The sequence below is a fragment of the Dromiciops gliroides genome, chromosome 3, assembly GCF_019393635.1.
Source record: "Dromiciops gliroides isolate mDroGli1 chromosome 3, mDroGli1.pri, whole genome shotgun sequence".
Taxonomy (NCBI): domain Eukaryota; kingdom Metazoa; phylum Chordata; class Mammalia; order Microbiotheria; family Microbiotheriidae; genus Dromiciops; species Dromiciops gliroides.
Window position 1 is genome coordinate 185935813 of NC_057863.1, and position 26403 is coordinate 185962215.

At 43.3% G+C, this 26403-nt stretch overlaps 1 protein-coding gene across 1 annotated transcript; it reads right to left on the reverse strand.

Annotated features, from left to right (window-relative positions):
- Positions 1 to 1109: 1109 nt before the first annotated feature.
- Positions 1110 to 8521, reverse strand: POU3F3 (POU class 3 homeobox 3). Its single transcript, XM_043998243.1, has one exon. It carries the CDS (start codon positions 8441 to 8443, stop codon positions 6947 to 6949), a length of 1497 nt encoding a protein of 498 aa, XP_043854178.1. The 5' UTR covers positions 8444 to 8521; the 3' UTR covers positions 1110 to 6946.
- Between the last annotated feature and the right edge of the window lie 17882 nt (positions 8522 to 26403).

Sequence of the window (26403 nt, forward strand, 5' to 3'; positions counted from 1 at the left end):
ATGTAGAAGTTCCTCTCTGACGGAGTCTGAACCAGAGAGGGAGGTTTGGAATCAGGGAGGGAGCAGAGAAGGCGAGCCTGAGACATCAGCTCCATGCAGCTTCAAAACACTACCCCAAAACCCACCACCTCTTGGTAATGGAAATTTAGCCAAAGTTGATTTGAGCTCAGAAAAGTAGAATACCCTTCTCTCTCCAACCACCATACCCAGTGCCTTTCAAGTATTCTAAAGTACCTTCCTTACTCTCACCGACTTGCCCTCCAACTTAACTTTAGTAACTTTCTCTTCTCTTGTAGCTTGTTTTCTCCAGTGGCCACTACTTTTCTCTTAGTTTAACTCCACTGTAGTTTACTCTCTATGGCTCCCAGTGCACTGATATTTTTTTTAGATTGGATAGGGGTGTGGAAGAGGAGAGAGAAGAAGCAAAAACTATGTGTTTCAAAAGGTTTCGGTTTACAGCTATCAGTAACATCGACAGACAGCTCCATTTTAAAAAGAGAGAGAGAGTTTTCTACTGCTCTTGAAAAGCCGTTATTTTTTACATCGCTTTTAGGAAGATAGATTAACAAAACATCACATTTCAAGCCATTCTGATCTGTAATTAAATGGAGGAGACGGGTTGTATTCTCCTATGGCTTTAACAGAAGTTGCAGTGATCCAAAGTCAGGTTGCTGTGTCAGAGTGGCATTTTTATTAATGAGAATACAAAAAGCTTGCATATTCTTAGCCCTGCTTGAATTTAGTTGCTAAGCAACCGGTGTATGGTAATTCATCCGCGAAATTTAAATCTTTGAGAAAGGATCGTGCGTTTTGCTGAATGGTCGCCACGAGGAAAACAACTTGTGGGATCTGCAGCAGCTGCCACTGGTGAGCTTCACAGGCTGGCTGCGGTGGAGGGCCTGAGCTGGAGGTTCCCTCTCTCCCTCCCTGCAGGTCTCCCATTGCCCACGAGCAAAAAGCAGGTTAGAGACGGCCGGTCGGCCGGCAATAACAACAGAAGAGATAACAATACTAATAACGAACAGAAACTTGCCACCCAGTAGCACTCAGTTGCTTTTCTTACACACTCAAACACAGACATACAGTTTTATTCAACACCTTCCCCTTTATGTTCATTAAAGTGTCTCCTATTTATACCCGAATCATACCCCCACACCTGAAATCAACTGCATCCCTAAACTTCTTTAGATGGATACACTCCATATCCTTACTCTTCAAGTCCTTCCCCCACCCAATTTCTGAACAAATAAACAAAAAGACCAGGCACACCGACTCACCCACTATTTTCCTATTAGCATGGTCTCTTAACTGTGCTCACAGACCCATCTGAGGTCATTTCCAGAGTTGATTTTTCCTTTAGGAAAACCGGACTCATAAAAGAAATCAAGTCACTCAGTCTGCCAGAAGACCAGTCCCCTGAAGCTGAAATAGAGTTACATCATAGGTCCATGCTTTCCACATTCACACTCATATTTTAAGATACAGGAACAAGCACGGATGTTAAACCAAGAATGAAAAAGAATAATCTAATTAATAGGTCATGATCTGATCTAATAAAACCAAAGTATTTGATTAAATAGTTCCCGTCCCACTATCTCTCCCCACCAACTCTCTTTTCCTCCCTCCAAGTCTTCCAACTTCCCCCTGTCTTTCCTTCTCTGGGGCAAAGCAGGTTAAAGAGTAAAACAGTGAGCCACTGATTTCCTTATGGAAGTCAAGGTCAAGCTTCGGTGCAGCACTAGCAGTCACGACGTCACGTGAGTGACCTACAGATGAAGGGTAGGTAACAGTAGTTCTAAGGAGCTGGGATAAACAAGTGTCCCACAAGCACAAAGTTAGAGCTAGGTTATCAAGACGAAACAACCATTTTTATCCAATCAGCCTCTCATCCCTCTTTATTGTTTGCTTATTTTGCCAATAACTGGATGGGAAGAAAGGAATTCTGCTCTTCCGTATCCATCTGGAATGCCCTTAATTTTTTGTTTTGTTCTGCTTTACCCTCCCCCTTTGAAAATATCAAAAGCGAGCCCCCAGACATTTTGCTTTGAAGGGTTCATAGATACCCCAACCCCTCAACTCTCTCATTTCTCTGTCCTCTCTCCAAGATTGAATACAGCCGAGTATTTCCAAATGAAATAGAAAATAATTGGGGTTTTCACCGGTACATTGCATCTGTTTTCGTCTTTCTAGCCAGCCACATGTATCCCACAAAATAAAAGAATTCCCTAAGAATTTCTATCTTCTTGCCTTGCGGGGTGGGGGTGGGGGAAAGGTCTGGGTCCTAAATAATTAATTTCAACTCTATATCCAGTGCCAATACTTGTTGCATTCATTTTAGAGTTTGATTAATTACCCTAGAACTTGGACAAACTAAACTCCATGTGGAGAGAATGTTTCTCTCCTACAATTTAATTCTGAAAAATGCAATCTATTGATGGATCTCACTCCGTTTTCCATACAAATTGGTGAAAGTATATCCATCTCTTAAAATGTATTTATGCACAAGTATATAAAAGTGTCATTTTTGCTTTAACTTGAAGAGGTTGATCATTTATTACAAAAATAAAACGAATAAATACAACAATATATTGTTGTTTTCAACAGGATAAATATTTTACAAATATATAATTTAAAAAACAAATTTAATTGTTAAAATTATTTAAAATATTACACTTACTGATAAAACTATCAATAGTATATACTGCATTTCATATTAGAACCAATTATTCTCTGAACGTTCCATTTAAACCATTCATACAGAACAAGTCATGAACATTGCCATGTGCAAACACCAGATACTACAGGAAAGCATAAGGAAGCTCTAAAGGTCAATTAAGAATGGTTGTATTTGGAAACAAAGTAGATCTGTGCTAAATTCTAAAAAACAAAACAAAACAAAAAAAGGTAGATCAACAACAGTGAGGTGACTATTCTAAATACACTTTGAAATGATTCCTCATAGAGACTTGTAGAGAAAGGATGGGAGGGTCAGTGAGAGGACTGAGGGCTTAGGAACAAGAAACTGTAAACTAAATAATCATATCTTGGGATTACCCAGACTGATTAAATATAACTTTGTTAAACATTTGGCTTTCCTTTAGGCTAGGTAGGGAAAGAGGGTGGGGGGGGGACAAAAATGGAGGAAAAAATGGAGACTCATTTGCTAAGCACAAGAAACACTGGTGGTGTAAATGAACACAATGCTCAAATTCATTAAAAGATCTGGTGATATATAACAATATTTTCATATTTACATGTGTAACAATATAACCCTTAGCATAAACCTCTCCATTATAGCTATCCATCACTTTATTATCCATGTGCTTGCAACCCTGAAGTTTCCAAATACATTCAAAGGATTGTTTAATAATAACCATGTTATTATTATTAGGGGACAAAATCACCTTACCGACTATGCAAAATAATTACACAAATGGGCACATTTTTGCCAGCCTTTCAAACTAAAGGTTATTCTGCTACTCTAAAATCAGCTTTTCTTCCACAGAAACCGGCAAAGGTTGCCTTTTAATAGAAAACAGTGTGAAACCTAATGTTAGCCTTTGTTGTCATCCAAATCCAGTAACCAAATACCTCTAAGAAATTTAAATAGACCTGTTCCTTGTCTAATCAGCCACTACCCTTCCTGTGTGAAAAACAGGATTCCACCTCACGTGTTAATAGTATCCACCACATAAACACAAACCCATCCAACCCTCTGCCTCCAAATTAGACGGCCATTCTTTGAATCCCCTGAAGACGGTAAAACTGATGAAGTCCTTCTCCCCCTCCCTCCTTCCCTTTATTCCCATCCCCTTCCAGGTTATAAAATTGCTGAACATCTATTATTGAACAAAAAACAAAAGATAAAAACAATAAAAATTATGGTTCTTTCATTTGATACCCTTCCCTTTTTCTTTTAGGTTATGGTCTTTCTCAAATTTCACAAACCCAAATGATTGTGATTTTTTAGCCAAAGATGGTATTTAAAAATAAAGCCTCCTAATACAGAGTTATCAGGTTGGCCTTGATTTATGAAAGTGACACCAGACCTATCCAAAAGGAACAACTCTTTCTTGTTTCTTTAACAATTTTCCCAGTCTTTAACCCCAGTTTCAGTCAGAGAGAGGGGGAAGAAGGAGAGGGAGGGAGGGAAGAGGGGGGGCTCAGAGGGGGGGAGAGAGGAAGAGGGAGAGAGGGAGAGAGAGGGAGAGAGAGAGAAAGAGAGAGAGAGAAGAAAGAGAAGAGAAGATGGGGGAGGGATAAAGGGAGTGACAGAGACCAAGTGAGGGGGGTGGAAAATCAGTCTATAGAATACTTAAGATTTATATCACATAGAAAGTATTTTTGAAAAGTACACTAATGAAGTCTGTTGATACTTTTACTTATCTAGTTCTTTACAACCTTAACTATTGAAAGCTTTCATTTTCACACATCTGTAAATATTAATAAATTCAGTTGATAAGTATGACAACCCTTTCTGCTGTATCTAAAGGCATCTCTGACAAACTAATATACCCCATTGTATTACGAAGATATAGAAATTACTGAGGATGAAGAAAACATTGGAGTACTTAACACTGAGTACCAAGAGCCTGAGACAACAATTACACAGACTGTAACTAGAATTTTGGGAGTATATTATTCCATCAAAATACATTAAAATTATAAAGATAAATGCAATTATCATTCAGATATTACATTGTATAAAATCATTTATAGGCTTAAAAAACTATTCTCCACTATTTTTAATTTTGATTAAAGAGGTCAGACACACAGAAATACAGAAAGCAGGGAATAGGAAGAAGAGAGGAAAGGCTAAACTTTTTGGAGCATTTTGTATGAACCGTTAATGATCACTTGGTACATTTATTGAGGCACTGTAGTCTTAGATGAAAAGAATACAGGTATCTCCAAGTAGAGGATTATTTACTAGCTAGAGTATTCCACTATCCCATTTTTTAAAAAAGCTCATTGAAATTAGGGAGAGGAATATTAGGAAGCTCATGAATTTATTAGGAGTGAATGCTACCCTAAAACGCTAAGAGCATGAATAAGCCTTTTCTTTTGCTTTTCCAAAACAAACAAACAAACAAAAAACCTTAAGTGGTTTAGGTTATAGTTCATTATTTCTATCACTTAAGGATTTGCATTGTCTAAAAATACTTTAAGAATACTTTTTTTTTCGACACAGTGTTTACGCATCAGACACAGACTATTTCATTCTAACAAATTTATTTTCTCAATCAGCTCTTACGGAATCACTACTCAAATTAAATTACAATCAAATTATCACATCAAAAGATACCCTTATTACCTAACAACTGTCCATATTTTTCATTTCATTTTTGATTTGTGCTCGTCTGAAAAAAACACGTAATACAAGATCTGGGGAAAAATAAATTACCGTTTTGCAGCAGTTCATAGGTATTCTGAATAAAATATTAAAAGAAGTCATTTAATGAAAATATAAAGCAAATATTTTTAGATCAACAACGGATCTAACAATTCTATATTGCCGTCTTTTGAAAAGTCTGTTTATTAAAACCTACCAAAAACACTGCTTGGAAATGGCAGTATTATATAATCACATCCACAGCACCCATTCAATCAAAGTTGGCAACGGATTTAGGAGAGAAGTTCAGATAAGTGCAGCTGCAGATACTCAGTCTTTCTAAATCCCTTTATCTGAATCAGTCCAGAAATAAAAAATAAAAATATTAATAAAAAAAATATTAGCGGTGGATTTTTTGAATCTTCCACGTTGAGTGGCAGCCGTCAAAACCAGGATTCTGACAGGCTTGACTTTATTTCCCATTTCTCTCTTGCTGTTGCCCTTGATTCATGCAAAGTCCTCCTAGAACCTCGAACTTTCACGGACTGGGAGTCTCTCCTCCCCCCCACCCCCCTCCGGTGTTTGTCCCTCTCCCCTCCCCCACCCGTCCTTTTCTTTTGGGATCAACTTTAAGGGTATTTTTCTTTTTTTTTTTTAACTTCGGTTATTCAGTCTGCTTATTTTAGTGCTGTGTGCATATTTCCTTTTCTGAAGTGAATTGATATTTTTCATTTCAGAGTAGATGTCTGCTTGCCCCAGAATTATGTGAATATGGCCAAAAAAAAAAAAAGAGAGAGAGAGAAAGAAAGAAAAAAGAAAAAAAAAAAGAAAAAGAAAAAAAAAGTCCAGGGTCTTGGAATGCAGGTAGGCACCCTCCGATCAAACCAGATGCCTTTACTTCTTCCTTTCTGGACTGTTCCCATGAAAGAAAGAAAAAGTTTCCGTGAATCACATTAGACAGCCCTTTGGAGGGAGGGTAAGTTAGGGAGGGGGGCAATTTTTTTTAAGAGGAGAGGAGAGGTGTCGAGGTGGGTGCTGTCTTGTCCACCGCTTCAACAGGGGATAATTTAGGGGGAAACCCCACATCTGTAGTTCTGGTGCAGTATGCATCTCCACCCCCCATTAAAAAAAGAAAAACCACCACAGTATATAAACGCGATCGCTTTGATCTTTCCCCCTTTTTTTCTCCAAACGTTTTTTCATTATTTATATATGTATATATATATATATGTGTGTGTGTAAACCAGTCTAAACAGTCTGGATAATTATTAAGCTTCTTGTTTTCTTTGCCCCCATTTTCTTTGATTTTGATGTTTTTCTCCTCCGTCCTCTTGTCTTTTTTTTTTCTTTCCTTTTTACAAAAGTGTGTGCACGTATGTAGGTATGGAGGGGTGGAGGAGGTGGGGGGCGAGAGGGGGATGGATGTTTTCTCCCCTCTTGTTGTTGTTGCTGCTGATTTTGTCGTGGCGGCGGCGGCGGCGGCGGCAGCGGTAGCTGGCGGTGGTGGTGGTGGCGGCTGGCGGTGGCTGGCGGCAGCTGCGGAGGCGACGGCGGCGGCTGCGGTGGCTGGTGCCTCCCTCTTTTGCTCTCCGTCTCTCTCTTTTTTCTCCATCTTCACTGCACGCTAGTCTGCAGTCCGTGGTGTGGGGGCGGCGTGTCCGCGTTCACGTTGCCGACCTGCGAGTAGACATCGTCGGGAGTCTGCTGCTGGATCCCCGGGGGTGTCATCCGCTTCTCTTTCTGCCGCCGGTTGCAGAACCAGACCCTCACCACCTCCTTCTCCAGCTGGAGGCTGTCGGCCAGGTTGGTGATCTCCTGCGCCGAGGGCTTGGGGCACTTGAGGAAGTGGCTCTCCAGGGCCCCCTTGACGCTCACCTCTATGGAGGTCCGCTTCTTCCTCTTTCTGCCCTGGGCGGCGATCTTGTCGATGCTGGTGGGGCTGCCGGTGGACGAATCGGCCTCCTCCAGCCACTTGTTCAGCAGCGGCTTCAGCTTGCACATATTTTTGAAGCTCAGCTGCAGGGCCTCGAAGCGGCAGATGGTGGTCTGCGAGAACACGTTCCCGTACAGGGTGCCCAAGGCCAGCCCCACGTCTGCCTGCGTGAATCCCAACTTGATCCGCCGCTGTTTGAACTGCTTGGCGAACTGCTCCAGGTCGTCCGAGGTCGGCGTGTCCTCGTCCGAGTGGGGATCGTGGCTGTTCAGTCCCGGGCCTCCCCCGCCGCCTCCGCCCCCGCCGTGGTGAGGGGGTCCCTGCGGGTGGTGTGGGTGCGACGGGTGCGGCGGGTGCGGGTGGTGGTGGTGGTGGTGGTGGTGCTCGCTCAGCTCCGGCGTGTCCCCGCGCACCAGCCCCGGGTGCACCAGGCTTTGGCCGCCGCCGCCTCCCCCACCGCCCCCTCCGGGTCCCGGGGGGGCGCTTAGCATCCCGTTCACCGTGAAGCCCCCCGGCTGCGAGTAGAGCAGAGACTGCGGTGGTGGCTGCTGGCCTCCGGCCATGGACGGGAGGTGTGCGGCGGCGGCGGCGGCAGCGGCGGCAGCGGCGGCGGCGGCGGCGGCGCCCCAGCCGCCGGGGTGGCCCTGGTGGGGGGGCGGCGGCGGCGGGGGCCCGAGGTGGGGCGGCCCCCGGTGGTGCAGCGCGGTGCCCGAGTGCAGGTCGTCTCTCCCGGCGCCGCCTTTCACGTCGGGGCCCTGCGGGGGCGGCGGCGGCGGCGGCGGTGGCGGCTGCTGGGGGCTGCCGGCCATGCCCACCGCGCTGCTGGACCAGGGCGAGCCCGCTTCCACGGCGGCGGCGGCGGCGGCGGCGGCGGCGGCGGCGGCGTGGGGCAGGGCCGTGACCCACTGGTGAGCGTGGCTCAGCATATGGCCGCCGTTGCTGGCGGCCATGGCCCCTTGCATGAAGTCGCTCTGGACCATCTTGACGGAGGACGGGTCCCCCCGGTAGCCGCCCGAGGTCACGGCGGCGCTCCCGGGTTGCATGCCTCCGCCGCCGCCCCCGCCTCCGCCCCCGCCTCCGCCGCCGCCCCCACCGCCCGAGGCGTCCGAGTGCACTATGGAGCCGGCCGACAGGAGGCTGTTCCCGGGGAGGTACGGGTTAGAAGCCGCCGTGGCCATGCCGCTCCGCTCCCGCCACCCCACCGCCGCCACCACCGCCGCCGCCGCAGCAGCCGCGGCCGCAGCCGCCGCCGCAGCCGCCGCCGCAGCCGCCGCCGCCTCTCCCCCTCCCCTCCTCCTCCTCCTCCTCCCTCCTCCTCCTCCTCCTCCTCCCCCCCCCTCCTCCCCCTCCCCCGCCCCGGGCCCCCGCCGGCCCCGCCGCCTTCTCCTCCTCCTCCTCCTCCTCCTCCTCCGCCTCCGCCGCCGCCGCCCCCGGCTGCAGCTGCAACGCCGATCCGCAGGGTGCGGGGGTCGCCGCCGGGCCTTGGTCAACAGCAGCAGCAGCAGCAACAGAAACAGCGCCCTAGGGAGAGGGGCTCGGCTATCTGAGCGCACTCCTTGCCCTCCTTCGGGGATGGTCGTGTTTCCCCCCCCCACCCCACCAAGCCTTCCTTGCGCCAGCTGTAGTGTTTTCTTGGGGAGGGGGCCCGGTGTCGGTCCTCTGCTTTTGCGCGGGCTCCCTCTCTCCCTCTCTTTTTCCCTTTCCAGGGGGTGAGGGTGGACTCTGCCCTAGGCTCCGGTGGTCTCAGTTCACCTGTTAAGTGACGGCTTCGAAGGAAACAACAAAGAAAAAGGATTTTCTTTTCTTCCTTAAAAAAAAATTATATAGATATATAGGTATAATCTCAACGAACAACACCCCTTTCTTCTTTTACTCGTCCACTTTTTTTCTTTTTCCTTTAGGAACTCATTTCACTTCTTTTTCTCTTATAGTAAAACTTTTTATTTCCTTTAAGGCGTGAGGATGCTGCTGCTGGTTGCTGGTGGTTTAGGGGGAGGGGAGGGTGGCTCCTGGTCTCCCCCTCTTGTCCTCTCTCTCCCTTTCTCTTTCTCCTCTTTACAAGTTTTGTTGCTGTCCTACGAAAACTTCCTGCGATGATGCATTTCTCCAAAGTTGCTATTGCTGGAGCACTTTGTTGTCTCTGAAACAAGAGTCCTTTTTCATCCTCCTCGAAACAGTCACAGTCTGGTGAGACATCTTTCCTTTTGGGCAGAAATTAGGAAACAAATGTAACAAGAAAAAAATTGAAACGGAGAAAAAAAAGAGGTTGAATTGTTCTGTTACCTTGCTGATGATGGTTTGGTTTGGTGTTTTATTTTTTATCCCAGCAGTTGCCTGGAGAAGGAGGAGGAAGACTGCATTGGTAGAGGTGTAGGTGTGTGTGTGCATATAGGGTATCCTTGATACACAATAACTCCAGTGGGGAAGTTGTTGCAAGGCTTGCTGAGTGCACTGGTGGTGGTTGGTGGTGGTGGTGGTAGTGGTGCTGGAGAGTAGTTGTAGAAGCAGCTCTGCGCCCTCTCTCTTGCTCTCTTTCCTCTTCTCTCTCTCTCTCTCTCTCTCTCTCTCTCTCTCTCTCTCTCTCTCTCTCTCTCTCTCTCTCTCTCTCTCTCTCTCTCTCTCTCTGTCTCTCTCTCTCTCTCTGTCTCTCTCTCTCTCTCCTCTCTTTCACTATCTCTCTCCCCCCTCACTCTCTTTCTCTCTCTCTCTTTCCGATCTGACAGTTCTCCCTCTGTCCCTCCCTCACAGAGCAGGGACTGCCGAATGTTTACCCTCCGCCGAGAGCGCGCACCCACCACCACACTTTCCCAAATACAAGGAAGTCGAGCGCAAGGGCCCCTGCTGATTGGCTACCCGCTGCGTGATTGACAACCCGAGAATGACTGGCTTAGGACGCGCGGCCCCCCTTCCGGCCGTTCCGATTGGTTGCTTTTTAATTTAGGCAAAGTGTCGTAGAAGCTGGAAATCTGTCGTTCCCCCACGATTCTCCCTCCCTCTCCCCTCTTTCTCCTCCCTTCCCCCGAAGGCCCCCCTGCCCCCAGCCCCGTCCACAACATCTTAACTCTTAGTGTCCAGCAAATACATTTGAGTTGCCTAAACGTGAGAACCAAGAATAGAATCCAGAGAGAGTGGAAAGGAGGGAATGAGGAATGAGAAGGGATGGGGGCTCGGAGGAAGCAGGAGAGAAAATCTGTGGGGAAAAATAATAAAAAATAGTCACCCACCCTATCTAATAATCCATTTTGTAGGCACATAATTCCGGCGATTTGTAAAACGCGCTGCTTGGGATGCATCACTGAAATAGATGATACCTATATAGAGAGGTGTCCTCATCTGTTTCAAAGTTTTGCCATCCGCACATCTAGCCCCTACACCCTCCCTCTTTTCGGCTGGGGTGCTCGCATTTCCGAAAGCATCGGTCATGGCATGTCTCCTTCCTGATCAAAACACTTTAACTTTCCGCAATCCCCTTCACGCTGTCTGCAACCCCCTTTGTTTTAGTTCTCCGTTGCCATCGACGTGGGAAATATACTACTAAGTAGTAGTGCTGTGCCTGCGTGTGTAAGGGAAAAGCTCATCTCTCTCTCTCTCTCTCTCTCTCTCTCTCTCTCTCTCTCTCTCTCTCTCTCTCTCTCTCTCTCTCTCTCTCTCTCTCTCTCTCTCTCTCCCCCATTCCCCTTCTCTTCCTTTCCTCCTCCCCTTCTCTCTCCTCTTTCTCTCCTCCCCCCCCCCTTATTCCTCCTTGCATCCTTCCTCCGGAATGAGAGTGTTTATTCTACTCTTGCAACTTTGAGGGTTCGTGTGTGAGCTTTACCCTGTATTTGAAAACCAAATCAGCCTAGTCTTCCCCCAGGTACTGGTAGTAAGTGCCTCAAACCCGAATGGCCTTCAGAAATCCCCTATCCAACAGGAATGGAGCCAAAAAGCAGGAATCATTTGCCCTGCTCTCTATTTTGTGGAGGGTACATTTTTTTATTAGGGTTATTATCGATAGCAACGGTAGTAATATTCCATCCCCCCCCTCCCCAGTTACGTGTGGTTGGAGTTGGAGGGGGTTTATATATGTGGATGTGAATGGTCGGATCCAATGTTTTATTATTTCCTAGCCTGGCTGAAAGAGTTAAGGGGGACGGGAGGGGGAGTGCGTAGGGGAGGAGGGAGGAGAGGAGAGGAGAAGAGAGGGTGAGATGCGACCAAGCGGAAACGCTGCACAGAGGCAACCTCAGCGAACCAAGAAAAAAAGAGAAAGTGGCAACCAAAACAAGGGCAAATTGAACACTCCTCGGGGATTTCTAAAGAAATAACACAATTCGGACATTCACTGAATACATCTTTGCTAATGTATATACGGGGTGCATCCTATATACTCAGCACAACATAGAATATGTATACGTACTTGCATACAGTGTGCATAGCTGCAGAATATAGGCATATTAATATGTGCAATATTCCTCGAGACCTATCTGCTCCTTTGCAGGCAAATATGCACAGTGCGTGCATGTGTTGCATGGAGGTAGGTAAAAATCCACATGTATATTCCCATTAAAATGTGAACCATAGTGTACTTCTCTCCCGGTTAATAATTTCACTGCAGAATACAGCTAGGTGAAGTCAGTTTACAGCACAAGATACATCTAATGTGCACCAGCATATGCGTGATTTGAAGATTAGCTGTAGACCGGTAGAATTTAGTCCAGCTCCAGCTCGGGCGGTGAAAGATACCATCTTAGGTAGGTTTAGCTAAACCATTAATGTGAAGTATACAGATCTGAAGGGTAATGGTAACTAAACCCTAAACATAACGATTTTTTTTGGTTCCCTTGCGTCCTCCAAAGGTTTCTTTTATATGTGTGTGTATGTATGTCTATATGAAAGATCTAACACAGATTTCATTGAATAAATCTGAGATCTCCAGGTGCAGACGTTTGAATAAGTCAGTGCCAGAACCCCATGTTTTCCTTTCCAGCCGATTTTGCTTGGATCAGGCTCAAAAACCGAGTGAGTCTCGTGGTTTTGTTTACACTGAATGGGGAGGATAGGAACGGTGCCATGGGGCCGCCTTTCATTAATATACAGTGAGGATTTTGTCTAAATTACTGCTATGAATTTCACAGTACACGCTTTCAAAAGCCGTCTCAGGTGGCCTGATGAAACGTGATAGTGCTTCGGCAAACAGATCTACTTTCTTTTTCTTTCTTTTTTCCCCCTTTTTTTCTAGAAAGGAGGGTGTTTGTATGGGGGGGTGACCCTAAAAATGCTGTGCTCTTAGATAACAGAAATATACTAAGAATTTTCCATTCTTATCCCTTTCTTTTTACTTACTTCCTAACTGCCCCCCCCCCATGCACCCTACCCCCACCCCACCCACCCCCTCCCTTTGAGGAGTGTGATTGTTTTGTCTGGAAAAAAATCCAAAGTATATAACAAGGGGAGAACAGTTAGTGCTGATTTTCATTTGCATAAATTTTCATATATTTTGGTGAAAATAATAGACTAGTGGAGAGCTAGGCTTAGTGGAGTCAGTGTAAAGGAAAGTCTTAGGATGGATGGTTTCGTTGGAGTCCAGAACATGCTCTTTTCCCCTGTCACCTTATTAAAACCTAAAATAAAGCTACTTAAAAATCCTAACCCGGAAGTTTGCTAGGTAAGTGTTTTTGATTTTCTTCTCTTTTAATTAATTTATTTCCTTTATAAGTCTTTGGAAATTATTTTCATTGCTTAGGAAAAGACCGAGTTCTTTGGTAGTTATTTGGAAGGCAGGTGGGCCTAGTCTGTGCTTGTCTGTGTGTGGGAAACAACCTTAGAGAAATATTACATAAAAAGGATGGATTCATTCCAAAACTCAAGGCAGAAAGGGACCCTTTTCTACTAGAAAGTCTGTGGCTGACTACAGTACTTTACTTCTCTGGGCACTAGGCATTATTGTGGCTTTAAAAAAAAGGCCCCAGAAAACTAGTAGAGATTTCAAAGTGTGTGGGAAATTATAAATATTTCTTATTTTCCAATGTTCCTTCAGAAAATTAAAAAAAAACCCGCTTATGAATGCGTGTGTTGGGGGGAGAGCTTTAGCCAGCATTGGGGTGGTAAACTACAATAATGTGATCAGGCTAGAAAGCTAGGAGGGGAGGGCTAGACTCCTGCTGTGAGCTGGGGAGTGAAATGAGGCAGCTTAAGTCTTGGAGGGGGAGAGGGTGGGGGGACGGAATAGCATGAGAGAAAGGACTAAGGGGGGGTGTTGAGAAGAGGAAGAGGAGGAGAGCACTATAGTGCACACATGGGGTTAATACTGTATCTAGGGAACAGACAGTTAAGCATAACATCTACAGCTCTGTAGTGAAAGTCCATCAGAAAGAGTATAATCCATCAAAACTAACCAGGACATCCCTTCATTTTATTCTCAAAGGAGATTGGAGCTTCAGAATTACAAACCAGATTTCACTTTGTTTTTCATTTTTGACAGCCTCTCCTATCTCTCATTCTCTCTCTTTCTCCCCCACCCCCCAATTCCTTTTAATTGAGAGGTGCAGGCTGATGGCTTGAAACTCTTATGGAATGAAGTTAATTCCATAAATAAGATGCAAGGAAATCAGTAGGCCAAATATGCCACGTGAACCCTTGGCCTGAGTTAAAACAGTCAGAAGGTAATTTTTAGGTTTTGTCGGGTCAGTATGTTCTTGTGTTTTAAGGAATGGGAGTGGGAACAGAGTTGGAGGAGTGAATGGAGTGATATTTCATCGTCCTTTGGGACACAAAACATATTGCAATTTAATAGAATTAGTCACTTCTTCAGAAACAGTCAATGTCCAAATCAATAAAATGGCTTGCAAAAATAGAGGGTTAGAGGGTTCAGTTTTAGGAGAAAAGAATCGCTGTTTTCCTACTTTCTTGTGGACGTGCTCGGCAGCGTCTCTTTTGACTGGGGTTAACTCTGTGAGCTCCATTGGAACAGATGCCGTATAGAGCTGCTCCCTGAAGATCATTTGTTTCCTTGATGGGGAACATTTCTGAGCAGAACATATTGGTTGCCATAGAGAAAGAAATAAAAGGAAGAACACTAGTCACATTAAGCTATATGTTTGTGCACTGGGCTTTAGATAAAAGGACCCTAGTTCAGCCAAAGAGAAGAAGCCAAACCAGAGCTTTCTAGCTCCACTAAAACTAGCTTTATTTTTTTTTGGACTTTTACAGTTGAAACATATAAGCTAATTTTATTGGTTGTCGTTAATTTTATATGACACGGCTTACTGAACAAAATAAACTTTTGAAGTGTTCAGCGGTAGCACTTCTGGCCAGCAGGGGGAGCACCGACTCGCCTAAGGCTGAGCTGAGAAAAATGCGAGTTCAACAGCAAGTCTGCTACTCTAAACTTGCCAGAGGAAAGACCGAACGCCACTTTTATGCGTATTCACATTGTGAATTGTATACATTGCACAATGTTTGTGTTTATACTAGAAGCAAGATGGCCCCCAAACCATATTTGTGAAGTGGACCTGAAAGAAATACAGTTTTAAAGCGAATCATTCCATTTTCTCAATAAGGTGGATTTTTGTCTAGTTTGACTAGAGCCAGGGCACAGGGTTTAGCTTTGAAGACAAGGATAGTTTGATGTAACTCTTTAATCTATTTAATCTAAAAACTATCCTCCAAGCTACAGGTTTTTTAAAATAAAATCCATAGCAAGGTGCAGACCAGGACACAATAAGAAATTTATTGCAGAAATAACCTGATGAATTGCTTGAGCTTTTACTAGATAGAGAGTTCAGTAAGCTCGGGATGGAGATGGTGCCCAAGGAAAAATGAGGATATTTTACTTCATTTAATATCTAATTTCTGTTCTAAACCTTGGTACCTGCAATGTTTTATGATAAATTTAAAAAATTTTATTTAAAACCAAATACCTTCTCTTTGAAAAGCTTTTTATTGAATTGGCATTATAAAACATTGGCCTTCCTATTTTTGATTGGGTATACAGGATTTATTTATCACATAGCCCTCTGTAACACATTTGACGAAAACTTTAAAAAGGGACACAAGCTGTCCCCCTCCGTGGCTTTTAAGGTTGAAATGAAAACTACTTCACTGTGGGACTATTGTAACACAATGTAATAAGAGCTTTCTAAAATGCTGAAAGAGAAACCTAAACCTATTCTGAGAAAGGAGTTAATTTCTCTGCAAAATTCACCCTCCCTCCCCCAGGGAGATATGTAGAGTAAGACTTAGGAAAGGAAGCCATGTATGACACTGAGTAAGAAGTCTCCTTCCATGGGTCAATAGTTGAACACACCTGTAAATGTGTCATGGAACTCTGTTAGCAAGGGGGACACATTAAGTGCTTCTGGAAGGGTGAGAAAAGATAACTCATTCTTTCCAGTTGAAATCCAAATTAACCAGGGCCAAAGCAGGAAAAGTTTTTATTAACTTTTAAACCCTGGATCTTCGATTAGGTCTGTTAAGGGGCTACATAGTCTCATGCCAAAGCAAGACAGTTTGAAACAATGTGAATAATACTAGCAATAGAGTCTAAAACATTTTCATTTAATTGTTTTCCTTCATCAACTTCCACATTTAATGTCAGGAGGGTGATGTCATCTACACTAGCAAAATGAAGTAGAGAATTGAGGTACCTTTTTTTTTTTTTACTGTAATTTGAGCCCCAAGTACTGCTTTTGTTTTGATTATGTGAATATTTCAAACAAAAGCCTTTGGGAAGATAGGGAATTGAAATATCTCTAGATTTGTCTCAGAACTCTGCTACCAGGAATACACTGTCTAGCATTATTAAATACATTTTAAGCAATATTGACATTTTTATATGGGAAAAAGCTTTCTTTCTTTCTTTGTTTAAAGCCTAGTATTTGGCAATGTGTTCACAAAGTTATTGTGGTGTGGCACATATTTAAAGCATGATTTTCTATACACGATAATTTGTTTATGATATTTGGTTTATTATTTTAATTTTATACTGTATTTGCATAAACACTCATATGCATATCCAGATGCTCATATATGTGTTTCAGGGTGACTTGGTTATTTCTTTGCTACATGTAACATTATTTTCTTTTGCCAAGTATACTTATAAAGAGAAAGAAACCACTTTTAAAAACTTAACTTTACTATCACTGATTTTGTTTTTTTTTTAAGTTATAAATAAACAGAAAACAAGAGTTCCTCAAGAAGCAACAAGTTAAATTGAGAATGATATTTTATGCTGACTGCTTTGAAATACTGTAATTATTTGGGAATGGACCGATTTAGCCATGTATGAATTAAAAGGCAAAATGTTGGGTAAAGCCACAGATTTAAAATTATTGGAGACTGGCAAATCATCTTTGCCAAGTGGTAGTGGTGGTGGGGATGGAGGAGGGAAGACCGTAGCCAAATGTAGTACCTGCCCCCAATGCAAAGTGGATATTTATTCATTTGCTTCCATTTGAGAATGATAAGGTACCGAGACACTATTGCAACAGTGAACAGCAATTGCCTGATTAGCATTTACAAATTAAAACGTTAAGCATACTCACAATCCAGACAGGGTGCTCTATGCATGGGGAGCAGGGAGGCTTTTTAAAATGGTAACATTTCTGTGAAATCCACCCTTGTGAATCTGGAGGCTTATATGGGATGGGTCCATGTGTTCAGTGTTTTTGAAGTTTTCAAATGGAGAGACCCATAGGACTTAGGCCCCCTTGATAGAGCTGAACTGTCTGCTTTTCAGGGAAGTTCTCAGGTATCTTGCACTGATTTATAGGCTCAGTTATAAACACAAAGATATGAAATCTTGCCACCCAAAGTATAAGGTTTTAGTCTCAACAGTGTTGGGACTCCTTTTAACCTAACAAGATATTTGAGGTTCTGGAATTTAGGTATGGTCATTGTACATCAAGCTGTCCTGGAAGATTAAAGTGTGCCTTTTAAAAAAAATCATCATCATCATTACCACCACATTTTTCCACTCGCTTTGGATCTGTGCACCTGCAAAAGTAATTGAAGTTATCTTGTACAGGAGTAATAGTGTTGATACAATGTAGGCACATTAGGGTAGGGGTGCTAATTTTCCTTCCCAAACTTTCATTCACAAAAATTCATAACTTTTAATAGAGCTCTTTGTAACTCAGTTTATTGTTCTGATTCATAATGATACTTAGACAATACATAGTGTCAAAAAAAGAATTACAGTATCGGGCACTTTTAAAATTTGGGAGCATTGACTCAGCCTTGATTAGGGGTGATTTTTTCCCCCTGAGCTCCTCATTCTAATAGAATTTAACTCCCCCACCCCACCCTCCCTAACAACTAACAACAACAACAAAAGATCTCTGTATGTGGAATGGCTTTCCTCTTCTATGTTGGTGCCCAGCAGTCTCTTAGTAGATAAGGGAGTGAGTAATTGTGGTACACCAGAAAACAGTTCGTGCAGTTTGGCAGTTCTGTTTTTTATTATTAGATTTTTTGACATTTGAACTTGTCTATTGTCTGAAGAGCTGGGTGCAGATTGCAGCAGGTCAGGCTTAAGGCTGCTCTTTTTGGCATTTCACACAAACATGCACATGCTATCTATTTTTTTAAGTGAATGAAGGATTTACCATTTTACTTTCCTCTCCTCTCCTTGCACCCCCCCATCTATCCCTCCCCCCATTCTCCACCTTACAATGTACACCATGGGAGATATTTTCATGGCAGAGTAAACGACTGTTTTCCCCTTTTCTAACATACATTGTCAAATGTACTTATTGATATTTGGTGCTTTACAGTATTCCATTCTTTATAAGTTCATAATTTCAGCATCTAATTGTCTGATAAAAGAACTTAAGTAGCTAAGATTAAAGGACCCAATTCCCAGGAGTTTAACTAAAATCTGGTATGACTCTTCAAGTGAAAAGTTACCCACATAATTTCTTTGATTGTAACCTTTAAAATCAACTCTCCAACTTCTTTAAAAAAAATTCCTGGTCGTGGGATAGGACTGAAGGAGAAGAGTCCTGGGCTTTATAAGGGCATTTGATACACTTCCCATCCTAATTCGGTATACTCACGGGGTGTAGAAAGTCTCTACCGGTGCAAATGGTCTGCTACGAAAGAAACTTGGGCTGGAGCCTTTTTGATTGTTTGACTAACATCGCAAAACAAATAAGCTTTAAGGCTTCGCATAGGATACTGACAACTATCAAAATAATCAGAGCTTTAAAAGAAGATTTAACTGCTGGGGGGTAGCTCGGCAGCCAGAGATTCAGTTTCCAATAAAAAAAGTGTCACTTGCATTGTTTACAGAAATATTTGGTTTGTGAAGAAGAGGTTCCCTGACCAAAATTGTGACTTTAGTGTTTTAAATGCCACTTTCCTCTGAATCTGCAACCTAGTGCCAGACTCCAGTAGATTAAAAAAAAAGCTACATCTTCCTCCCTCCCTTCCTCCTTTCCTCCCTCCCTCCCTCCCTCTTTTCCTTCCTTCCTTCCTTCCTTCCTTCCTTCCTTCCTTCCTTCCTTCCTTCCTTCCTTCCTTCCTTCCTTCCTTCCTTCCTTCCTTCCTTCCTTCCTTCCTTCCTGTCTTTCGAAAGCTCTAATAACGTTTTTGACCGTGGTGTCAGGCAGAAATGTACTTAACTTTTTTTTTTTCAGACAAGATGAAAGGGGACAAGGGTAAGATAACGAAAAAGAGGAGGAAGGTGTGAGAGCTAGGAAAACAGGAGAGAGAGAGAGAGAGAGAGAGAGAGAGAGAGAGAGAGAGAGAGAGAGAGAGAGAGAGAGAGAGAGAGAGAGAGAGAGAACACGCTGAGTCACTGTAATAGGGTCATGGGTAAACATGAGCGAGATGCTGGCATCTTATTGAAAAACCCGGTGCAAATCACATCTTCAGGGCTGAAAAGCCCTCCTTCCCTGGATTTATTAGTTCAGACTTTGAATAAGGTGGCAAAACTGCAGCCAGTGCTCTTCTTTGTCACGGGATCTCCTCTTCAGGCACAATGCTATTGAGACTTGCTTTGTTACAGCGAAGTGAGGCAAATACTAAACTACCATCACTGCAGTCCAAGATCCCCCCACCTTCTTCTCTTAGGCTGTATTAGAAGACGGAAGGTGGAGGGGTGTGGATGGGAGGAAGGACCGGGAGAGATGGGACAAGAAAGAAGAGAATATCCTTGGGCATATCCGTAGCTGTGATTTTATTTCTTTATTCCTTTTCTAATTGAGTTATTGTTTCTTTGAGGAGGGGAAAGGGGAAAGGTAAGAAAGGGGTGTGGAATGGAGAAACATCATGCTCTCCCCAGGACAGAAAGAAGGAAAGCTCTTTTTACTGTTCTTGGGTGTTTTGATTTTTTGAAACACAGTTGAATCTGGTCCCCTTTTTAGTTTGTGTCGTTCCTGGTTTGCCTGTCCGTGCTGCTTCACCGCCTCTGGCGGGTGGGTTTGTGGCCCTTTCTAAGGAGGTGTATTGCCTTCAGGAGGGTGGGGGCACCGAGACCCTTGCTCAATACCAAGACTGCTGCTGCTGCTGCCGCTGGGATTGCTGCTGCTCCTCAGGCCCCAGGCTCCCCACGAGAGAACTAAGGGCTAGCGCAATCCATCTGCAGCAAAGGCCTGTGGTGGGAAACAAAAGAAGTCGAAATCCTGAGAACCCACAGGGACGCACGCGCGCACGCATACATTCCCGGAGAGGCTTTCCTTCTCAGTGGGTAACAGAATGGTATCCACTGAACTGTCTGTTAGCTTTTGACTGCTCCCACCAAACCAGAGGCATTGTATATAAAGGAGAATCCATGTTGTGTGGAAACCATTGCTCTATATTGTATTTGAGCTGTGTGAGAATGAGTGCTCTTCACTCACCCCACCCCCCACCCCCCCTCCCCTTTCCTACTAAAGGTGAGTGCAGATTGCAATAGTTACTGCTCTGTTTTTGTTTGTCAAACAGGGCCCTTCTCTCGGGAGAGGGGCATGTGGCGGATCCCAGCCCAGGATTACATTAATCAAAGCATTATTTCCCCAGAGATGCAGAACACAAATGATAGTAAATCCTAATAAAATTGGATCGCTGAGAAATTGAACGCTTTAAGTAATCTGCTCTGCCCGATAAAAACCCTCAAATTTATACAGCGTGGGTCTTTAAAAAAATTCCATACCTATGTGGTGTCTTGTATATTTTGTATAATCGCATATATGAGTTTGGTGCGGTGTGTCAAAGTAGGCTGCATTCATACAAACTCCCCCTAAACCTCCGAGAAGGACAAGAGCATTTATACCACTAAGGTTTCTGGTGGGTTTATGCTCAAGCAGGAAGTAAGGACTAATTTTAGGTCGATCATTTTTTCCTCTTTCAAGTATTTGGAGAGTAGCTATTTCAGAGGGTCCCCAGTGCCAAATTCTCACCCTCCGCATTCTATTTGGGAAGGTGAACTTTGTCAATCCACCTATGGAGCTACACCAATGAAGTGTTTAAGAGCTCACTGGGAAGTTGAAAGTTCATATATATACATATATAATGTATAATGTAGATATATAGATATACATATCTATATACGCATGCACACACACATATATATACATAAATGCATATACATATATGTGTGGAGGGAGTAGCAGGGTGGGAAGAGGAAAGGGGAGCAGAAGTGGTAGTTATATATAATCTTTCCTTATCCCCACCTCCTCAGTAATTTGCTTGCCCATATAAACAGGGTGCTGTGCGGTCACTATTATTTACAAATAACTCCAGCCAAGAGCTCAGTCACCTTCCTCTCCAGGAGAGTCAGCTGAGTGATTCCAAAGAAAGACAGTACCTTGCAACCTCCGGTCCTTCCACTTCCCTATCTTCACTACTTCCTCTCTGAGGGAAAGATTGTTTAGTCGAAAGTGGCGGGCGAAATGACAGTACTCCTTTCAAACCCACTTATCTACCATTTTAGGGCGGAGAACTCTCCTAGAAATGAAGGGTTGGAAGTTTGCCCCTCTTCCAAGGATGTTAGAAACTTCTCAAAGAGCTGCACAGTCCTACAATGAACCGGAGATAGGAAGAAGTATACCCCCGCCCCCCACCCCCCACCCCCCAAGCTCCCAAACCACCTACTAATGATTAAACAAAGCAAAACCAAACTAACCAACCGGCAAAACCCCAAATTCAATCCGGATTTCACGTTCGAGCCACGTAAGACGGAATAAGTATACATTACTGCGATGCAGCTGCCACAACCTCTTATTAGGTAACAAATTTAATAACACACACACAGACAGAGATACCAGGTAAATAAGGATGACAGAAAAGCAAACAAATCAGAAGCGTCTTAATTGCTTTCATCGGCTTTGCCTGACCCTTTCTGAAGATTTGCGGTTCTGAAAAAGCAATGTTGGACGCTGTCTTTTTCTCCTAAACCAATCTTTGTACTTCATTTTTTTTTTCTGCCTGTTTCCAATCCCTCAGCTCCGGTAGTCTCACGCGCGGGTGCGCACACACAACACACGCAAGCACAACAGCCCTTAACATTCCAGCGCTTTTGCACACCGGTGCACACTCAGCTCCTAGCAATATATAGGCTTGTTTGTGTACGGACATTCATCCAGAGATCTACATCCATACATCTTCTTCCTCCCTGCCCTTGATGAGGAAAGGACACAGACTAGCTGCAGGAAGAGGAATACATCTGGGGATGTGTTGTGCATGCGTGTGTGTATGCATGAGATGCATGCATGTGTGCGTGTGCGACAGAGAACATCTCTCGGAAAGGTGCATCCTCCAGCGGTAGTCTGCAGTTTGGGCTACATTAATTTTCAGATCAGTCCGTTCTCCTCCGCAGCCCCATACATACACCCCCACCACACACACACACCACCAGCCCATTCTTCACCTCCCCCCCCCCCCCCCTTAAGTTCATCTCTTCAGGACTGTGGGATGCTGATGAGTCCTGAAGAGAACTGCTTGTCTCCATTTCCAAACGGGAGCTTCTAGGAGCGGTGAGAAGGGAAGGGGGAAAAGGAAGGGAGGGGGGAGAGTGCTATGGGGAATGAGGACCGAGAATGATGCATGGAATAGAGTGAAGGAGTGAGAAAGGAGAAGGAGTTAACCCGCCCTCCCCACCAGGACTACGACTCCCCCAACTCTCTCCCCTCCCCTCCCCCCAATGTTTGCTATTCTAGCCCTCCCTCGTCTCGGCTCTGGCAGGATAGTGCTGCCCGTATTCAGCATCCAAGGGGCTGCCTGCCTGCCGCCTGCTGTTGCTGCTGCTGCTGCTGCTGCCCCTGCTACCGCGGCTCCGCTGCCCCTGCTACCCCGGCGGCGGCGGCTGCGGCTGCGGCTGCGTCTGCTCTCGGGCCGTCTTAGCGCTTCTTCGCTTTCGCCACGCCCGCCGCGTGTGCAGCTGCTGCAGCTGCCTCCGCCGCGGGCCTTAAAGACCGACTAAAGCTGACCCCCAGGTAGCTGCCTATTTCCTTCCACAGGGGCCGAGCCTGGAGCCGGGCTGAGGAATGAGACTTGCTTTACAGCCTAACGAGAGTCCCTTGCGTGCAGCCTGAGGGATGGCTGGCCAGAGGAGAGGGACTGCATTTCCATTCGTTTCTTTCTTCACCTTAGCCGAAGTGTGTGTGTGTGTGTGTGTGTGTGTGTGTGTGTGTGTGTGTGCGCGCGCGCGCGCGCGCGTACGCTCGCTCCTCGGGTGTGTGTTCATAACATAACCGGCAAGGGAAGAGTATTCCTACCAAGGCTCGTTGTGATGTAAATTTAACCTTTGCAGACTTAGACTTAAAATTCTCTCTCTCTCTCTCTCTCTCTCTCTCTCTCTCTCTCTCTCTCTCTCTCTCTCTCTCTCTCTCATTCTCTCTCTCTCTCTCTCTCTCTCTCTCTCTCTCTCTCTCTCTCTCTCTCTCTCTCTCTCTCTCTCTCTCCCTCCCCCTCCCTCCTTCCCTCCCTCTGCCTCTCCCTCTCCCTCCCTCCCCCCTTCTCCCCCTCCCTCAGCCTCTCCGTCTCTCTGTCTCTCTGTCTCTCTGTCTCCTCCCTCCCTCCCCCGTAGTTAAGACCCATCCCCTGTTGATTTGATGCGCAGAATGCGCTTTCCTCTTTTCCTCTTCTGACATGCTGGATCAGCAAATGACACAATGTCTTTTCACATTTGTATGGCTGAAATAAACATAGGAAAATATTCTGGGTTGATAATACTTCCAATAAACAATCGGATAATGAAGACTGTACCTGCCTCCCTCATCCTCCAGTCCCCAAATCATATTAAGCCTGTAATGGATTGGGTTATGTGATTTCTCTGGGTTTTTGCTTTTGTGTTTTGTGGATGTGGAGAATGAGGAGGACCCTGTAAATGATTTGGGGGGTTCTTGCTTTTCTGATCCGCGCTCTGATCCACTTCTGATTTTCATTTGTGGCCATCTTAACCTCTGTCCATCTTATTGACTATCTAACTTTCTAGACGTGAAATATATATAGATCTTGCAGATTGGAGTCTAAACTTTCTCCTCGTCCTAAAGCGGGTGAACTCCAGGATTTCATGCAAAACAGGGGCTGTCAGCAACCTGGTGGCAGAAAAGAGAAAAACCAAGCCAGGGGAAGGAAACTCTCCAGACTTGGACCAAATTAAATCCCTTCTGGCCTTAAAACTCCAAAGCATTCAAGTTTGTTCAGCTCTCAAGGGAAAGCATTGTAGACAGGTTTAAGAGAAAGGTTAACACCTCCCTCTACTTTACCTAACAGATTATCCACATTGCCAAAATGTATTTTTGATGAAATTTGATTCATGGTTTTCTTAAAAGGACCTTCATTATATCTAGCAGTTGCTTCCTTAATTGATCTAAGCTTTGAAACTAATGATTTTCAGGGCCTTGGATGTGAAATTATCTGTATATTTTTACCTTTTCTATTAATAGGTGATTTCACTATTATTCCTAATTTCTGTCCAGAATTTCTTTTTAGGTAACTACTTCAGCTACAAATAATAATCTCATTATTATTTTATTAGAATTATACAGGTTCTTTATAAAGTTCTAACTCCCTTCAGAAGTAGTTTCCTAGACAGTTGAGTTTTAATATAAAAATGTTTTTATTATGAATAATGACATATGTCAGTGTATTAAAAGATGAACTTTTAAAAACCAGAGTTCACTCCTTATTTACACTAATACTTTAGCCCATTTACTTGTAGGCCTTCAAAGCAGAACATTCTGAAATGTCATAAAAATTTTAAAAATATTTAAAACATATGTTGGCACATAAAACTGGCAAAGGACAATGAATAAAGCTACCTGAAAATGCTTAAATTTGGGATTGCAAATGGAATTTTCAACCTTGCAAGGAAGAAAAGTTATAGGCAGTTAACTAACATTTTGCACTACATTCCTTGCCAAAAAAAATCATAACAAAACAGAGCACAACAAACAATCCATCCCCTTAGTTATATAATTTACTAGTAGAGTATACACATTTGTACGTGTGATATATATATACATAGGCATATGGCTGAGTATAAATCATAACACAAATATCTATAGTACATCATACACAGAAATGGATAGACATACACATGTATCTACTCATCCATGTCTTCTTGGACTTCTCAGGCAAATAATCAAATTTACAAGACAAAGACTTCAGGAAATAAGTTTAATGAGTAGATCTTTATCAAATATCAATAACCTTCCAAAAATTCCTGGCTTATAAAATGTAACACCTCAAATTTGTTTGAACTTATATGATGCTACAAATAGAACCAATAGAGTGTTCTGGATAAAAACAACAAACCTTGTGCCTTGGAAGCAGGAAGGGGTATCAACCTTGGGATACATCATGCCCAATATTAATATTTGAAAGGAACTATTTAAAACATCTGAGAAGTTAGACAACTTGTTTCACATGAAGAAAAAGGGAGCAGCCTTCAGATTGCAAATTGAAAATGCAAACATTTTTATCTAGCAGAGCAATTTCATATAAAATTAAAGTCAGAGATCTAAATTTTTTTTGTTATTTTGTATAAATGAAATATAGCTATCTTGGAGTATGAATTCAATTCTGCAAGTAATAAAAAAGAACATTAGTTTTATTTTCCATTGCACTGCAAGGAAAACATTTTAAAGTAGCTGATTAATGAGATGAAATGAACTGACACACTTTAATACTTTCATGGGCCTGTATATGTACTAAAACACATTCAAAAATCTAATGACATAGAAAAATGAAATCATAAAATTGAACCATATATGCCTATATTAAGTGATTTATTTAAAATGAAAATATGCAAAACACATCAGTTGCTTTTTAAACAGTATCTTGAAACACTGGACATTGAAAGTCTGTGTGTGTGTGTGTGTGTGTGTGTGTGTGTGTGTGTGTGTGTGTAGACTGGGGAATTATAGCCAAAAATGAATGCCCTGGAGTCTATTGGTAAAGGTTTATCGTTTGGATAAAATACAGATGCAAATTTGTGCAGGGTAAACAAAAAATGGCATTTTTATTTGCACTTCTTTACACTCCAAAAGTTGTCTGTCCTAAGTGACAAATGAACCCCAAATTTGAAGGACCTAAGAAGTTTGAAATCCTCTCTGAGAGTTGCATAAAATGATCTTTCATATATGACCCGACAGTGTTTTTTTATTGCAACTGTAAAAGTTTTTCTTTGTTTCTGTGTTTATGTAAATATATATATATTTCTAGACTTGAAAATAGATACAATATTTACTACTACATTTCTTCCCACATGCAATTTGCAATTTATTTGTTTCAGAGGGAGCATTTCAGAGACTCCAGTGACTTATCTTGTGTTGTCTGATGATTACTGATGAGCATGTGACAATAAAAATCAGGTTATCTTAATTTCTTTGCAAGGTCAAGAAACTTGAAACCAAAATAAACTGAAATTCTCCCTCCAGCCATCATGAAGGAAAAAAAATAACCCATATTCACTACTCTTTAAATAAAAGAAAAACATTTTTACCCCTAGCAAGGGTGAAGATTTATTGAAAAAAATTTTCTTCTGGAAGGTAGAGTATCTAAAGATGAAGTGTGAGATAATAAGATCTCAGCTACACAACACTTTAAAAGATGCATCATGCTAAATTTGAAAATTATGTGACCAAATCATAATTCCCTCCAAATAAGCAAAAGAAACTTTCTTTCAATCTAAGCAATGGAGTGGGTTAAGAAGGACTTGTATCAGCAAGCACAG